Source organism: Macrobrachium rosenbergii, chromosome 12 (genome assembly GCF_040412425.1).
Source record: "Macrobrachium rosenbergii isolate ZJJX-2024 chromosome 12, ASM4041242v1, whole genome shotgun sequence".
Lineage (NCBI taxonomy): Eukaryota > Metazoa > Arthropoda > Malacostraca > Decapoda > Palaemonidae > Macrobrachium > Macrobrachium rosenbergii.
In genome coordinates this window covers 33,727,540-33,745,909 of record NC_089752.1, presented here as the reverse complement: position 1 = coordinate 33,745,909, position 18,370 = coordinate 33,727,540, and the positions used below count along the sequence as shown (strand labels likewise).

At 38.9% G+C, this 18,370-nt stretch overlaps 1 protein-coding gene across 1 annotated transcript in view; it reads left to right on the top strand.

The window, feature by feature from the left end:
* The window catches only part of LOC136843623 (protein lifeguard 4-like), a 75,970-nt gene extending 58,000 nt beyond the window's left edge, over positions 1-17,970 (top strand). The window contains exons 3-5 of the mRNA XM_067112168.1: positions 9,380-9,571; positions 12,516-12,648; positions 16,741-17,970. Coding sequence (XP_066968269.1) covers positions 9,380-9,571; positions 12,516-12,648; positions 16,741-16,854 — 439 coding nt within the window. The 3' untranslated portion in view covers positions 16,855-17,970. The remainder of the gene's footprint in view (positions 1-9,379; positions 9,572-12,515; positions 12,649-16,740) is intronic.
* Positions 17,971-18,370: the final 400 nt, after the last annotated feature.

The following is an 18,370-nucleotide window of genomic DNA, read 5'->3' as shown; positions in this document are numbered from 1 at the left end:
GAGTCAGAAGAGAGAATGGAAGAGAGGATGGATAAAAAGTTGGAGGGAATGATGAAAAGTGTGGAAGAAATGATGAAAGGTAGGTTCAAGGGTGGTTTTGGAGAAGGGGCTGTTGGAGGCAGGTCCTCTGGAACATGTGAAGGGGCAAGAGAGAAAGAAAATGAGGAAGAAGTGAATGGAAGCATGAGTGATGAAAGTGATGTGGAAATAGGAAGTAAGAAACGAGAGAATGAAAGGCAGGGTAAGGAAAAGGGGAATGAAAAGCAAGGGAAGGAACGGAGGGAAAGTAAGGATAAGTCAGGGGAGGAAAAAGGGAAGAAGGGAAAGGGAAAGGAAATTGGTAAGAAGGGTAAGGAAGTGGGAAAGGCAGGAAAGAAGGGAGAGGGTGAAGGCAGTAGTGATAGTGAGGTGGATGGAGGTGAGTGGATAAAAGTGGATAAAAAGAGGGGGAAGAAGAGTGTAATGAGTAAGATGAATGTAAGTGCAGAAGTGGACTCTTTGTATTCGGAAGAGGGTATGAAAGGACAGAGTGAAAGTAGCGAAAGTGAGAGTGAAAGTGAGAAAGAAGTGAGAAAGGCTATGTATGTGAGGGAGGTACCCGGTGTGAAAGGTATAATGAGTATGGAAGTAGGGATGTGCATGATTTCTTTAGGGAGTATGAAAGGTTTTGTCAGGATAAGTATGGGGAGAGTAAGAGAGTGTGGGCACGAGAATTAGGAGAATATTTGACTGGGTTTTTGCTTGATATGTATAGGGTTATTATGAGTGTGGGAGATGTTGAGTATGACAAGGTGAAAGCTAGACTAGTTGGAGCAAGCGAGGCGTATGAAAGCGAGTGTTAAGTATAAGAGGAAGAATGAATTTGATGAGGCAAGAATGAAAGCTGGGGAAACCTTGTCACTGTATGCTTGTAGGCTGGAGACGTTGGCAAGGAAGAAGTTTGGGGATGATGGGATAGATGAATGTAAGGAGTTAGTACGGAAGTTGTTAGGGACAGTGCCAGATGGAGTTAGAGAATTTGTGAACTTAAAGCGGAAGGAGAAGAAAAGATGGACGAATGAAAGGTTGACTTGGGGAGAAATTTTGGAAATTGTAGAAGATTATGAGCTTGACAGGGTTATAAAAGAGAGTAGAAGTGTAAGTGTAAGGGCTGGGGTAGATGAGAGAGTGCCAGAGTTTGGAAGCTTTAGGGATGCAGTGTTGAGGGGCCTAATGAGAATGGCTGATAGTGTAATAGATAGGAGTGTAAGAGCAAGTAATGTGGAGGTGTCAGTGAGGATGAATGATGGGTTTGTAAGGGAACAACGGGTTGGACGGGTTAGGGATAGTAGTGTACAAAGGGAAGGTCGGTGAGTGGAAGTCGAGTGAAGTGTTTTAGATGTGGAAAGGAAGGACATACAAAGAATGAGTGTAGGTGGGCTTTAGGAGCGTGTTTGGTGTGGGCAATCGGGACATTTGGTAAGGAGTGTACGAAAGATAGGGGGGTTAAATGCTACAGGTGCGGACAGGTGGGTCATATTGCTAATGGTTGTAGGGGTACTCGAGTGAATGTAATATGTGGCAACTGTGGTAAGAATGGGCATTATGCGAGAATGTGTTCAGAACCGAGAGCGAAGTGTGTCGAATGTGGAATGGAAGGGCATGTATCAAGTGTATGTAGACGAAAGAGGGTGACTGTGACAGCGAATTCGGAAACTGAGTGTGAAGGGGGTTCAAATGGGTGGATCCTCCAGGATGCAAGCGGTGCGTGTGATGCATGTACGTGAGGGGTTGTTGCATGAGGGAGGTTTTGCTGGAAAGACTGACGAGTGCATGAGTGTGCAAGTGTGTTGTAAGGGAGTAAGATTGATTGCCTTAGTAGATACCGGGTGTAGTATGAATGTCATATTTAAGAATGGATGTGAGAAATTGAGGAATACGTGTGAGATTAGGAACTGTCAGGGGAAGTAAGAGGGATTGGAAATTTAGGGGTAGCAGTGGTTGGAAGAGTGTGTGAACGGTTAGAAATTGGGGTGTAGTGATGGATGAAAGTGATTTTTGTGTGATTGAGAGTACGAATGATAAATATGATATTTTATTGGGATGTGAGTTTTTGAAAAAATGCGGGATGGTGGTCCGTCCTAGTATGAATGTAATTGAATTACGTATGAAAGGGGATGTGCTTGGGGATTTGTATTTGGGGAAGGATGGTAGGGTTGAGCAAAAATTGTGGAAGAGAGTGCCTGTAATTGCGACAGAGAGGGTAAAAGTGCCACATGAGATTGGAGAAGTTGTGAGTGTGAAAGTGGCATGGCCGGATAGCCTCGGGATAGCCAACAATGATAGGTGTGAGTATGTGGTTGAGGGAATAGACATAAATAAATTAGTCAGGGCAAATGTGTGTGTATATGATGGGGTTTTGAACATGGGAGATCCGAGGGTATATATAACGTCATTGCCGAGTGTCAGGAAGAAGCGAGTCCGAGGAATATGTGAGGGAGATTGCGTGGGAATATTAAATGCGTTGGTGAATGTGGATGATGACAGGTACATGAAGGTACGGCAGGTGATGACAGGTGATTTGAAAGGAGTTAATGATTGGACGTATGAGGAGTTGAAGGAAAGAGTAAAGGTAGATGAAAATGTAAGTGATAACGTAAGAGAACGATTGAGGAGAATGTTGTGGGATAGGCGGGGGGCATTGAGTCGTGGAGACGAGGATTTTGGGGGATCGAAGTTTCCCGAATTTAAAATAGTTCTGGAAGACGACACCCCCATGTATCCTGCGTCCCCAACATTTTCTCCGTCTATCAATCGTGAGATAGAGGAGCAGTGTGAGGAGCTTGAGAGGGTGGGAGTGATTGAAAGGAGTGCGAGCGCCTGGAATAGCCCCATTGTACCGGTACGTAAGCCAGATGGAAGTTTGCGAATGTGTGTGGATTATCGGAAGGTGAATGAAGTAACTGTGAAAGAGCGATTCCCGATGAATGTGGTGTCTGATTGTGTGTACAAGATGAATAGAATGAAAGTGTTTACAAAATTAGATCTGGTAAGGGGCTATTACCAGATGCCTCTGGAGGAGGGGAGCAGGCATATTACGGCCTTTTCTAGTGGTTCCTGCCACTACCAGTTCAAGATTGAGTTTCGGACTGGCTAATCGCCTGCTGCCTTCAAAGGGCAATGAATGTGGTTCTGGCTGGGTTTGATCGCAAGAAGGTAACTGTTTTTATAGATGACATTTTGATTGCAAGTGAGACTGTAGAAGAGAATATGGAACTGCTTGAACGAGCGTTAGAAAGGTTGGAAGAAGTAGGAATAAAAGTAAAACTTGAAAAGTGTGCTTGGTTGGCTGGGAGGTGGAATTCCTAGGGCATATGGTGAGTGGAAGAGGTGTAAGGAAGAGTGATAAGTTCGTGAATAAGGTAAAGGAATTTCCACGTCCCGGACCGTGCGTGAGTTGAAAGGATTTTTGGGTTTAATTGAGTTTGGAAGGAAGTTTATAAAAGATTGTTCAGGGATCGGGAAACCACTTACTGAATGGACGGGGAAGAGAAATTATGTAAGATTGAAATGGGATGAGCGAATGATCGAAGCGTTCGAGAGATTGAAAGAGGCTGCTGCTTTCCCGGATTATAGTGAGAATGCGAATAAACTAGAACTGTATACGGATGCAAGTAAGTATAGTATGGGAGGATGCTTGGTACAAATGCAGAAGGCGAATGGGGGAGAACAATTGAGAGTAATTGCGTATGTGAGCAAGGCGTTTGGAAAGGCAGAGTTGAAATATTCAGTGATTGAAAAGGAATTGGGTGCAATAAGGTTTTGTGTGAAAGCGTTGAAAGTATTTTTGTATGGGGTAGATTTTGTGATACGGACGGATCTTCGACCGCTAGTATATATGGTTAAAAAGGAGAGTGTGAATGCTAGAATTGCGAGAACGATAGAGGATTTGAATGAGTTTAGTTTTAAGGTAGAGTATGTACAAGGTAGACAGAATATTGTTGCAGATGCTATGTCGCGTATGTGGACTGAACGAGATGATAGGGTTAGGAGCGACTGGGACCCGGACCAAGTACCTGTAGGATTTGTGGTAAAGCAACAGTATGTAGGGAGAATCGAGTGTGGGAATGTCTGTTTGGGGGTTGAGTAATTTGGAAAAAATGGGTTGATTGACGGAGTACCTGCAAGCATGAGCGAGTTACGTGAAAAGGTGATGAATGAGATGTCGGGGAAGGAGGAGTGCGCGAGGAAGGAAGGGAATTAGATGAGGAGGAAAAGTTAGTGAAAGTGTTGTTGGTAGTGGCTGGAATGTTTAAAATTACAGTGCGATTGTTCTTTGGATGGAATAGGCGGTGGAGTATAAAGGAAGGGTGAATGAAAATGGTACGAATGTGATTTTAAATGTTCACTGTGGAAAGGATACTTGTAGCTGGCTGGTTAAGAAAGGTGATTGTGGGGAAAATGAGGAATAAGGGGTAGGGTTGAGGATATCGTTGAAGATGAATGCGATGAGGATGGTTGTGAGGAAGCTAAGCAGGTGAATGTAGCCGTGAGAGCGTGTATGCATGAAGCGAAAGGTAAATTAGTAACGAATGTAGTGGTGGATCAGAATAAATATTGTAGTTTGGTAGACACGGGAGCACAAGTGTCGTTAGTGTGAGTAGTACAGTAGTTAGTGAATTGGAAAGGTGCGATTGGGATATTAAAAGAAAATCAACGCAGTGTAAGGATACATGGTTTGGGACAAGGGAGTGTGTTAGTATGGGAGGAGGTACAATTAAAAATTCAGTTAGGGGATTTGAAATAATACATAATTTTGTAGTCATGGATGAGAATGATATGCCAACATGTTTTTATTAGGAATTGATTTTATGAGAATGCATGATATAAGTGTGGATGTCGGGAGGGGAATTTTAGGAAAGGGCGGCAGGAAATAACGAAGGTTAAAGGAGGATGTGTCTAAAACTAGTTTTGTAGGTATGGTAGATATTGCAAGGAGTGAAAATGATTTGTTGAGTGAAGAGGAAATTAAGCAGATGCAAAATCAGTGCATGAAAATAAATATGTTAAGAGAGTGTGTGTTAGGGGTGTAAGAGTAGGAAGTTGGCCATCTGAGTTAGAAGTGTATAAGCAAAGTGCTAAGAGATTTGTTGTATGTAAAGGTATAGTTTATTTTTACATCAGGAAGGAATATGGGATGGGGAAGTGTATGTGCCAGTATTTTTCGAAGACGCAGGCCGTGGGTATGTGTTTATTGGTGCATAATAGGTTTGGGCATTGGGGAAAAATAAATTATGGGAATGTATGAGAGAGAGATTGTATGTGCCTGGATTGAGTAAAATTTGTGCGGATGTAGCGATTACGTGTGCGGACTGTCAGACGGGTAAGTATCAAAGTGTGCATGCGAATCCACCTGTGTTGCGATTGCAGATGAAAGAGTTATTTGAGATGGTTGTGATTGATTGTGTGTCGTTGCCTGTGACTGCTAGAGGACATGTGGGAATGGTTGTAATGGTAGATCATTTGAGTAAGTTTGCATATCTGGTAGCGATTGAACAAAAAGAGTGAGACTGTAGCGAGAATGGTGGGTCAAGTGATGTTGCCAATGTGTGTGTGCAAGCGGCGCGAATGTTGAGTGACAATGGGCCTGAATTTGTTGGATGGGAGTTTGAGCAAATGTTGCGTGATTGGGGCATAGAACATGTGTACTCTCGCCGTATATGCCCAGTGCGAATGGATTGGCGGAACGAGCGGTGAGAACGTTGACAGAGATATTACGTATGATGAGTGAATGTGATAATGATTGGGATGTAAGCGTTGGGCGGCGTTGTGGGTATACAACGCCACCGTGCATAAGGGTATTGGTATGTCTCCGTGTAAATATGTGTTAAATTTTGAAAAGATAGTGAGACCGAGATTGGGTCTATCTGAGAATGATAGGGAGGTATGGAAGAAGGCGCATGAAAGGTTTGAAAGTTACAAGGTGGGCGAAAAGTGTTGAAAGAAGTAATCGAGAAAGAGGCGGTTGAATGTAAATAAAGTGCGTGAAAAATTTGAGGGTCCGTATGAGGTGTTGGAAGTTGGTCCCAGTGGGCTTAGTTATGTTGTAGGGGAAGTATGTGTAGATGGTAGTGTGAGAGAAATGCGGCGCATCACAACCAATTGCGTAGATGGAAGGATGTACCGGAATATGTGAGAGAGAATGGGGTGTATAAATGGTTGAAATCGAATGTGGGTGAACCAAGTATGCATGAGAGCTTGTTTTGATAGAGTATGGTAAAAAACGTAAGAAAGGGAAGAACGTAAGTAAACTGAATGGTCGTAAGTTGTGTGATAGGGGTGTGAGTGCCAAAGTGGAAATGAGTGGTAAAGCGTGTAATACGGATGAATGGGATGGTATGGATAGAACATTATAGCATATGCGGGTTTGATATAACTGAGTTGACTGAACGTGTAGGGGTTAGTGAGCGGTTGGAGGTGAGCGAAAGTGTAAGAGTAAGAGAGCGTAGCAGTAATATACGAGTGATTGAAAGCATGAATGAATCGTTGCAAGAATTGGAAAGGTCAATGGCGAATGGGATGGGTTAGTTGAAGAATTGGGGAGGTATTTGGGAACGAGTTAGAGGGTATAGATGAGATTGTGGATGAAATTGAGAGTGGTAATAGTGAAGAAGATAGCGTGAATCTGAGAGAGAATGGAGGAGAAATGTAAATCTGAATGTTGCTGGAAGAGAGAGCGAGTCTGAGAGAATGATTGCGTGCCCTTGACGCGATGTAGAGGACCTGCTAGTGAGCATCCGTGGGTGTTGCATAAGGCGATTTGAAAGAGGTGTGAAAGGTGTTGGTTGGGAAATGCTAAAAGGGGGAGAAATATAGAGGATGAAGAAATTTGTTTTTATTTAGCATTTCCCAACGTTTTGTGAGAGAGAGAGAGAGAGAGAGAGAGAGCAAGTGTAATTGTCGTTGCAGTGGTTCGGTTGTTGGAGTTCGTTTCTGGCGCTGTCTGTCTGTCTGTTGGTGTGTCGGGAGTTTTTCGGTTTTGGGAAGTCTTGGGCAGTTGAGGTCCAACCTTGAAAGTGAACGGGAGTTCGTCTGGCTTTTTTTTTGTTTTGGATACCGGTACCGATATTGATGGTGCATGTGTCTCTTTTTTTTTCGTTCGTTGTTGGTGGAGGGTTTGTTTGAAATTTTGTTTTTGTGGTTTCTGTGTGCTGTGATTGGCGACCGTGGACCTTTACCCATCTCCAGCAACCGAAGATCAGGGTGAGTGTTGTTTTGTTTGTGGGTTAGAATTCCGCCACATTCTGTATGCAGCTGCCCAAAATGAAAAACTCCAAAATTACTGCTCTCCATGCCCAAGAGTTTTCAAATCTGGACCTTTACATTCCTCCTCCATTTGCAGTTTTGTGGAAGGTACTGAAATTGAGATGCCAGAGGACTCAAGGATGATGATCATAGTTCGCTGGTGGTCCTAGAAGGAATGGTTTCCCGAGCTACCTCTTCTGGTGGTAGACGTTCTTTGCCTTCTGCCATTCAGGAAAGATCTTCTCAAAGTCTTATTTGAGAAGTCCTTCTAAACCTCCACATACCTTAAATGACTGTGTGGAGACTATGAACAGTCTACGAGCTTGAGGCTTTTCGAGACCAGCTAGGGAAACACTCTTTAAGTTTAGAAGTAGTCAGCTTACTGATCTTGGTGCTTGTCATGAATATCCAGCACCCATGCCTCTTTTGATAACCTGATTAAGTTCTTCTGGTATCAGAGACATGAAGCAACTTACTGTTCCAGTGATTAAAGGACATCACTCTGTGTTGTCTGCAGTTCTATGACATGCTAACTTGAATATCTCTTATGACATATTTGATGACGTATATTTGAAAGAGACCTTTTGAGCTGGAATCCACAAAATCTTCCTATTATTGATTAAGATAGAATTTGGATGCAGTCCTTAAGTTTTTGACGTTACCTCAGTTTGAGGCTGTGGATAAAGCTTCCTTAAGGACTTTGAAGACTTTTTTTTTTTTTTTTTTTAGGTCTTGCTATGATGAAGTTTATTACTGAACATGTGAACAGAAAACCCTTTCATGTTTTTGGGATTTGTTCAAGGAGAAACCTGTCTCTTTTCTTCCATTATTAAGATGTCAAACCTACAGCCCTTCCCAGGTTTGTGATGGCACCAAATTTAAGTGCTTTAGTAGTCAATGAAGATGAAGTTTTATATGTCCAATTCAGTGCTGTAAGGCTTTACCTAAAAACGGCTTAAACCTTGAAGAGGAGGAGTTAAGAATAAATTCTGTGGTGTTAGTAGGCCAAACACTTTCATGTCCAAGAATGCACTGTCCTTTTTCTATGTTGCCAAGTTAAATCAGCACGTTTGTTTTTAAATTAAACCCCATGACACCTGTGTTGTAAGCATGTCATTTAATCAGGTTAAAAATGTTTTGCTAAAGGAGGTTGCTAGCACAGCTCAAAGGAGATGTAATTCAGTTTTTGCCTTCAAAATTTCATTTGGTAATTGCAAAGCTGGAACCAAATATGAGAGTAATCTTCTCTCATAGTTTGGAGAGCATGAAGATACACATGGTGTACATAGGAGCTTACCTTCATATTGAAAGGTAGTTGTTGTGTTTGGTTCTGGACTGTTGGTTTTGAGCTATCGACTCTGCCACAAGATAGTCCTTTACTAGGAAGGATCACACAACAGGTAAGAATGTTTAGAAGCTTTTTTCCCTTTTAAAAGCTTTCAGTTGGCTTGGCTGAGTGGATGATTCTCTGGCTGCACTAACCCATCATCCTCATTCAGAGTGGTAATCCACTAACTATCAGTAGGTAGGATTCATCCTAAATAATGAAAATTTTTATAATAAAATTCTTTACAGGTTTTGGATACTTATGTACTGTTAAATTGGAAACCCACCCAGCCTCCCCTCATCTTGGTAGGTGGTCTGGAAGAACTCTCACTAAAACATAAACATTCCAACAACACCTGGTGAGAAATGAGTGATTTTAGACAGTCACCTGGGTTAGCAAAGAATTATTAATTTGTTTATTTTGAATGCTGATTGCACATAATGGCATGAAGAAGTAAGCGAACTTAGAGTAGATAGGTGTCCGAATCATTAATTCTATGTATGAAAGTTTTTATTTTTACTGGCTCAGTAACTGCTTAGTATTGCTAGAATTTATTGAAGAAGTCTGTTGTTTAGTCTTTTTATAAATCTGTGATTTATCTTAATCTCTCTAAAGTCAGGGTATATAATGTAGCTATCAATTTTTTCATAAATATATCTTTTATCTTAATTTCTCTAATAGGATATTGCTGTTTTCTTTTTTATGTTTTGCTAAATAGCATATCTTTAATATACTGTTGACTAAATTTCATGTTATTCTTTTTTTCAGACATCATGTTCCTATCAACTTTTTCCTTCTTGGTGGCTTCACCATTGTGGAGGCCATCACAGTTGGAGTTGCTATTAGCATGTATGATGCTGAAGTTGTCTTGAAGGCTTTTGCCCTAACATTGGTCATTACTGCTGGTCTTACAGCTTATACCTTCCAGACTAAGCGTGACTTTACGAAGATGGGTGCTGGGTAAGTACATAATGAATATTATTGCACAGGTTTTGGTCATTGGTATGGGTCAGTTTTTGTGTGTACAGTTTCTAAAACCATTATTTGTTGCAGTAGTAATGTACATTTGTTTCTATGGAAATACGAACCTTAGTCTCTGATATAGGAGTGCCTTTCAGTGCAAGCTTGAATGAGTCATTTTAAACTTGGTAACAAGGTAGTTAAGTAGTGGAGATGGGGGTCACACTCGCTTTTATTTTGGCCGCTTTTTGATTCAGAACTGCTGCACTTGACCCCTGATTTTGATTGAGAACCTGGAAGAGTAGCCTGCTTAGTGTGTGTGTTCTTTCCTCTTGTTGTCTTGCTAACTGGTTTTTGCTGTATAAAGAAAAATCATGAGCAACATTGTTGCAAGGTGCATAGCCATTCTTGTGGGTGGTTTATGTCTTTTGTAACAACTGACATACCATGCATCTTGCAGTGAGCAGTCCTATATTAGGGCTTCTTGTTGGGAATGTTTAGTTGTTCCCACACAGATATAAACCTTTGCTCTCTGCATAGGGATTTTGCTTGCAAATGCAAGCTGGAATGGCCCTTCAAACTCCTGACAGGCAGGGGGAAACCCTGCCCACCTGTTGGTCTGCACTCCCACTCCGGTTCCAGCCACCGTCGAGTTCAGACGTCTTTAAGGACACTGCCTGACTTTTGCCATTCGAGCTTTTGATGATAAAACGAGTACTGCATCCCTTTTCCTTTTTTTGGTTTTTGACTATGGGTTTGTATTGTAATTATTCAAGCCCATCTGTCAAATAACCCTTCTTGCAAGGAATTGGGTTGGTTTTACCTTGCCTACATGAATACTTGTTTTCATTGGACATGTAACGGCTTCTGGTAAGTTACACCACAGCTGTATTGTTCTCTGATATACTAAATATATTTACCTTTCAGGTATGGTAGATATAGCCAGTTGGAAGTTATGTGACAGTAAGGTTTAACTTATTCAAGGTAATCCTACTATCACGGCTTTTCCTTTGTGCTCGTTGGGAGAATGGGCTGCGTAACCTTATTCCTCTGATCTCTGTGGCTTAGTCTTTGTGAATCTCAACAAGTCTGCAGACGGTGTGAGTTTTGACAGCAGTGGAAGGATAGAGATGTTCTCGTTTCCTTCTTCATCTGCTTCTGCCTCTCTCTTCCTGAACCTCACCTCCACTCTGACTACGGCTGCGAGTTTAGCTGGGGGTTAGTCTGTTCTGCATTAGAAGGCATATTCAACTTCTTTCTGCGCGCCTTTCCCATCTGGGTAGGGTGGTGGCATTCGGTCATTGTTGGCAATTGGTTTCCTTGCCAGGGCTAGCACTGAGTGCTATTTCCTTAGACTCAAGGTTCTCTTTATCTCGTCTCTCTGTAAGCTTTTGGGCTTGCTTCGAACAGAGTTTTCTTTCTCTCTCCAAGAGGGCAGTGTGTGTCGATCCTTTGTTTAGCTCACTAGCCCTTCGTTCTTCTGATCTATGGACTGGATTGACGGGCAGCAATGAGTTCAGAGTGATCTTTCTGCTTTTCTATGGTTGGATGACTGTAGTAACAAGTAATCACTTTGACCCTTCCCCGCAATGCTGTTTTATCCTCCCATCTGAACTTTGCCTTTTCTCTTCTCCTTCCCTCCACTTCCATGCTCATAACCCTTTTACACACATGATCTCCTCTCTGCATGACATGAACAAACCACTGGAGTTTTCTTTCCTGGGCCTTCTTTGATACTTCCCTTACCTTAACTGTTCTTCTAATACAGTATATTTATTTCTAATTGAATTAGAAAAAGCATTTAACCATGTACCAATGCAAGAAGTATGGAGGTGTTTGAGGGTGAAGGGTGTTTTTGAAAAATATGTTAAGGTGATACAAGATATGTATACAGAAGTAACCACCCAAATAAGAAGCTCTTTTGGAACTGCAGATAAGTTCAGAGTGAGGGTTGGTCTCCTTCAAGGATCACCGCTTAGCCTCTACATCTTGCATCTTGTCATAACACCATACGTCAGAGAGGTGGTCCCTTTGGACAGTGTCAAGCTTCAAATAAGGTGAATGTGGATAATTGAGGTTTTCTTCTGTAAAGTTAATATTTTTAAAACAATTGTAAATGTACATTTGATGCTGTTGTTTGCGTTTATATACTATACAGTAAACCCCCCGTATTCGTGTTCTCACGATTCGTGGACTCACCTATTTGCAGATGTCTCTATAAACATATTTACACATTATTCGCGGAAAATTCTTGGAACACATATACACATTATTCGTGGAAAATTCGCCCACTTGCGGTATTTTTTCACTAATTACAATATTTTCATATTTTCATGACTAAATGCACTTTTTGTGGTAAAACTAGTAAAATACTCAGGTAAAAGCATTTTTAGAGTTTTTTTTGTGTTTGAACTATCAAAATAGGCAGTTCTAAGTGTTTTTAGAGGGGTTTTAAGTATTCACGGATTTTAGCTATTCGCAGGGGGTGTGGTACGCACCCCCCCCCTTGCGAATACGGGGGTTTTATTGTACTTCTCTTTGGGTTATACATATACTGCAATGGAAAACCTCAAGGTTCTAGTAACTGATGTTAAATATTACACAACTTTATAGAATTTTTACCTAGTCAAATATATTTAGCAGTGTGTAAGAGTACTGTGTTTTACATGGAAAATATAAACCAAGACGTATACATGTCCCTCAAACTTTTGTCTCAAATTTGTACAGGACTGCTAAAAACATCTTTAGATATTTTTTTATTAATGTTCAATTTTCCATGCTGTATTATACCACATTTGTTTTTTTTATGTAATACATTTGTACATTGTAACTCCCATAAATTTCTGTGAGGCTTATTCTTAGCTAGGTCATTGTTTTCTTGTACTCAAGGAGTACATGTGTTGTATGGTGTCCTAGTTATATAATTACTCTGTTTATTTTTCAGGCTGTTGATTGGTCTCATGGTTGTGATTGGACTGGGTATGATGAACATATTCCTTGGAAGTAATGGACTGGAATTAGCCGTAGCTGGTGGATCAGCTCTCATCTTTTGCCTTTTCATTGTTTTTGATACTCAGGTATGCTATATTTTGAATTTTAATATTGTGTAGATACTTGTTACTCAGTATAATGTCTCCATAGAGGCATATCACTTATAGCGTACCTTTCATGTTACAACACAAAAGGTACTATCGTGCATAGAAGTCCATTCCCTCCACTGATCCAGAGAGTGAACATGAATTATGGGAACGGGAAGGAGGAGTGGGAAGCAGGTATTTTTCTTGAGCATAGAGTAAAGTCTCCATCTTCTGATATCATTAAGAAAGTGATCATAAAGTTGTTTTTGTTGATGGTACTGGGTTTGAGTGTAGAATGTGCAGTTAAGGAAATATACAAATTAATATGAGAATAAAAGTGCTTAGGAAGTCAGTATTCATGAATTAGTATTTCCTGTTGATTATCGTGTCTTATCAGCAGACATGACTATCCACAAGATCGATACAAAACATTTCAGCAACAGTGTTTACGGTGGTGTTCTGTAATCTGCAAACCACCTCTTATAAAAAAAAAAACTAAGATTTATAGCAGCAAATTAGCAAAATTCTCAGTTCCCTTACGTTATTGAGGTAGCAACCTAAACTGCTGCTTTGGTGCATCCTTCATCTATGAACATTCGTAGATCTGTTATCTTTAGTTACATTGCGTGATTGGGCCAACATCCATAGTGAAGGTGGGCGATATGGGTGATGACAACCAAATGCCAGTTTTTAGACACTTACAAATTATGGCTGTCAAATTATGGCTGTGCTTAATTTTTTTGAAACACTAACACAAAATGAAAGATTCAGGTACTTTCACCAGTGTAACAAATTCATATTCAGTAAAAAGATAAAAAGAATGAAGCAGAGAAAAAATAATAATAGCACAGAGATAAAGACAGAAATTGATAGAGATAGAGAAAGGGGGAGAAAGTGAGTGTTCCTGGGTAAGTGGTAGTTTAATAGACGCAAGTAGCGAATGATTTTTTCAGTGTGTACAGTATTGTTTGATGGTTTTGTTGGCAGTGTGAGGTTACAGCAACAAAAATGTGCTGTGAATTGAATAATCTTTCACCTGTCTAATTGTGATTATTGTTAATGTAGAATGCCTTGGTCATGAAAACCATTAATCCACAAACAATATTATGGTGTTGGCACTTTTTAAATTAGCATAACAGTCTATACCAAAGGTTTAAGGATGACGCTACCCATACTTGTGGTAAGAGGCATACCTTTGGTAGCACATTTTACACTCAAACCCAGTATCATCAACAAAAAAAATTGTATGATCACTTTTTTTCATATTAGAATATGGAGACTTTACACTATGCTCAAGAAAAATACCTGCTTCTCACTCCTTCCTGTTCCCATTTTCCCATACAGTGTGACATCTGTTGGGTCTTCCATTAGTTACGTGTTCAACTGCTTTGGTGTTTCATAGTCAGCGGATTCATGTTCACTCTTTGGATCAGTGGAGGGAAAGGACTTTTGTGCACGATAATACATGGTTACCCCATAGAACCTGCCATGTCGGGGGTCATTATAGCAAGCTTTCTGTTGCACACTACAGATGGTACTAAAGGTTCTCTGCAGCGACCATTGGCCGCAGCTGTGGTATCTTCTGGTTTTTTACTTTCAACTCTTCCCTTTGATTTCCTCAAACCTAGCAGTTCATCTGTTCCCTTTGATTTCCTCTAATCTAGCTGTCAGATTTTACATTGCTCCAGTTTCACTTCTCAATTCAAATGAAATCCTTTGCCAAGCCTAGTGAGAGTCCAAGAATGACTGTGATCTTGTTAAAGCAAGTCATAAACTAATAGATACAATGCCTCATATTATGAAGAGTGTCTTTAAGAGTGTATTTGGTAGTAAATCATACTCAGGAGTGAAAAATTGCTTTTATGACTTGGAATTAGTATCTTAAAGCTTGCTGTTCTGCCCAGATCTCAGACTCTGAGAATTCTGTTGATGTATTTACCAAGTTGCCTCATGAATAAGGATAGAAGTGAGTAATGACTTGGATTCTTTGTTATATAAGGTTTTTTGTTATTTGTCATGAAACAGTTTCTTATTCTTGACTCATGAGGAACATCCCTGTGTGGTAAAGGTCTTCTTATAATACTGTTCTCCAAGTTTTTCTGAACCTTCCCACTGATAGATGTATTGTTCCTTCCATATCTAATTCATCTCTGACTGGCTGATCCTCTCCCCTTCTCATCACATACCCATATTATTTCAGTCTTGTAGCTCAGTCAGTTTTTCAACCTGTAGATACCACACCCAGCACTCTTGTTCTTCTCCTTCCCCCTTTCTCTGAAAACTAACAAATTAAACACTTTTTATCACCCAGTTGTAAATCATTCTCTCTACAGGACCAGACCACTTCACAGAATTCAAATCAGTCATTTCACCCAAGATGTATAATCATTTTATCATATCTTCTCATTTTGTCTCATTCATGTTCAAAGTCTCTCGGTAACTACTTTATTCCATATATTAATCTCTGCATTTTGTAATTACACCTCTTGTGAACTTCTTTTCTTTCATTTTTTTAATTACATCTCTTCTAAAACTTATTTTCTTTACAAGTGTTTGTACCTTCTTTCTATAAAGAGTACCAGTCTTGTATATTTGTCACAGATTTTTACTCTTTACTAATGGGATGGTCTGATTTATATGGAGTCCAGCACTCTTGTTTTCACTGTATTCAGCCTTATGATACTTCTTCTTCTTCTTCTTCTTCTTCTTCTTTTTTTTTTTTTTTTTTTTTTTTTTTTTTTTTTTTTTTGCCCTCAGTACCAGTACGGCAGTCCCCCGGGTAATGGCCGGGGTTTGGTTATCAGCCGAGTCCTGGTAACCGAAAATTGCCATTAACTAAATAAATAGCATTTACGATGCCAAAAATGCCTATGATCCGCTTAGCAGCACTGTTAACCGGTTTATCAGCACTGATAAACTGCTTGCCGGCACTGATAAACTGCTTACTGGCGCTGAAAATCTGGTTAACATTATCGTTAGCCGAGTACCATTAAATCAAGATGCCGTTAACCGGGGACTCCCTACATGCTTTACAATTATTTGTTTGTAAGGGAACAGAAATACTTTAACTACTCCAATATCTGCCTCTCCACCATGAGTTTTTCTGCTCTTTCCCCACACCATTAGCTTGTCATGTAAAATGTAGGCATAAAAAAATTCCTCACTCCAATTACATTTAAATTCTGAGTGTCTCCTGTGACAGCATCTGTAATATTTGATACATTTTAATGTATTTACCCCTCACACTTTTAGTTACCATTATCTTGGATTTGCTGACAATTTAAACTTTTTTTTTTTTTTTTTTTTTTTTTTTTTTTTTTTTTTTCACTCCAAAATTATTTTTAGGTTTATTTGGTAGTTCTTCCTTTGTCTTTTGTTTAGCTAGGTTGGCTGCAAACAAAAGCGCACGGTGGCCTCCCTTTCTAAACTCCATTTGGCCATCCTACATTATTATGATAGAGTAAAATCTTATGGTTGGTCATGAAAGGAAAAATAAAAATACCATATTCAAATTGTTCAATATTTGCAAACCTTCAGCTACATAAAAACCATATTTAAATTAATTGAGGGGTAATAGAGATATGTAATAAAAACAAACACAAGATAATCTCTCCATGTTACCACATAACTATTGTTCTTATTTATTTCTTTTTAGAAGACATAAAGTACAGAAATCTTGAGATAAATAAGAAAGTCCATGATGTGAGTAAATCATCAGATAGAGAGAGGCAACCCCTATTTTATTTTCGTTATTCATAATACTGAGATTTATTTGTATAATAAGAAACTTTTAACTCATTGTATCAGACAAGACTTTTTACTCATTCAGTAAAGTAGAGCATCCAAAATGTATGCCAATCTTATTAATATTGAGGCAGTTTATGGGTAGAAAGAAAATCCTCAAAATTGTTATTTAGTGGCGCTTTGAATTGTTTCCAAGAATGATTGATTAACCACAGTTTTGTAAAGTGAAAATATTATATAGGAATAATACTAATTGTATTGTTTTAAATATATTAAATCTGTAAATACATGATGGATGGATCGGTTATTGATATTGTATTCTTGCAATTTACATTTTTCCACTTACAGATGATGATGAAGAAATTGTCTCCTGAGGAATATATTCTTGCTACCATCAATCTCTACTTGGATATCTTGAACCTGTTCTTGGAGCTGCTACGTCTTTTGGGAGACCGCAAATGATCTGCACCATTTTAGAAATGTTTTGAGAGAAAAGTAAAAAAAGAAAACAAATTTGACTACTGTATAATGACATTGGTACATACAGTAGATATATTTTTGGGGGGAGACAATAAGGGTTTGAAGTTAAAGTAGGAGACCTGTTGTTTTGGATGTGTTACTAATGAAAGGGTTTTCTCTCAAATGATATTTTAAAACTACAGTAATATATTTTATAGATTCATATATTGATTTTATTTTCACAGTTCTTTATTGCTTTATGTTTAAATTTAATTTTATACAGTATATTGTGATGAACCATAGCAAAAGCTGGACAGGTCAGTTTTGCAGCTACAGATTTTACTTTTTTTTTATTAGTCTTGCTTTAATTTAAATACTTTTCAAAAAAGTGATTACAATGTTTATTTTCTGTCTCTTATCTCTTGTTGTGTTAAGGAGCCATGTTCTTGAAAAAGAGGAAGATAGTTCAAAATATCATCTTTCATCCTGAAATCATGCTTTCTGGTGTCTGACCAGTGGCTCTTAAACTAACCTGTCTGTTAATGTTGCAAATGATTGTTGTAAGTTTTCAGAAGTTTGTTGAACAAATGGAATTGTAATCCTTGAATAGGGAGATGATATCACTATCGTACAATTAGTCATGATACATTCCTTTGCCCATAACCATTCCCTTACCTATTACTTCCAAAGATGTGTAAAAAAGAAATAAGCAGGCTTTTAATTTATTTTTTAATGTTCTGTACAGTATTCAGTGCATATTTTTTGTTGAAAAATTACTAGCACTTTTATTGGTTTACAATGCTTCATAGGGAAAGTATTTTTATATGAGAGTGTAACATATCAAGGTGAAGTGTTCCAAGAGTAATGGTTGTACCTTTATCAAAAATATATTTAGGATAATTTCTTGGTAAATTTAATTGTTTGATCACTAGTTTCCTTGGACTTGGTAGTTTTATATTTTTTTGTTTGTGTAGGCTGTGTCATGTGATTGTTATTAGAAAATTTCATCTATCCTTGAGTTTACTTTGTTAGCATTAATCCTGGTTACTGTATAATAATGATTTAACTTGTTGGATACCGTGTTAGTTTCATGGTTAATTAAATCTTATAAGTACTGAAGGTCATAACTCTTCTTGTACACACTAATATTTTATACAAAATATCTTACCTGTAATAACTATTTAAACAAGAAATGCACTTCCTGCTATTTAGATATTAATGGAAGGGTTCAGAATTTTATCATTAATAATGGAAGATAGTAAAGACCTCATTATGTAGTTGTTAACATTACTTTTACAGGCCTCCCAGAGATCTTGTTTCATGTTAATGAATTTATGAACTTAAGAGATCATCTGTTTAGCCCAAGTAACATAGGGATCAGACTTGACTATCCACATGCTTTCAGCCACTACTTACTTGAGGAGTTTTGCACATTTTCCAAGTAAAACATATGCCAGCAAAGAAACTTTTATCTGTTCATTAACAACTTGTGTATAATAGGAAAACCATTATCTTACAA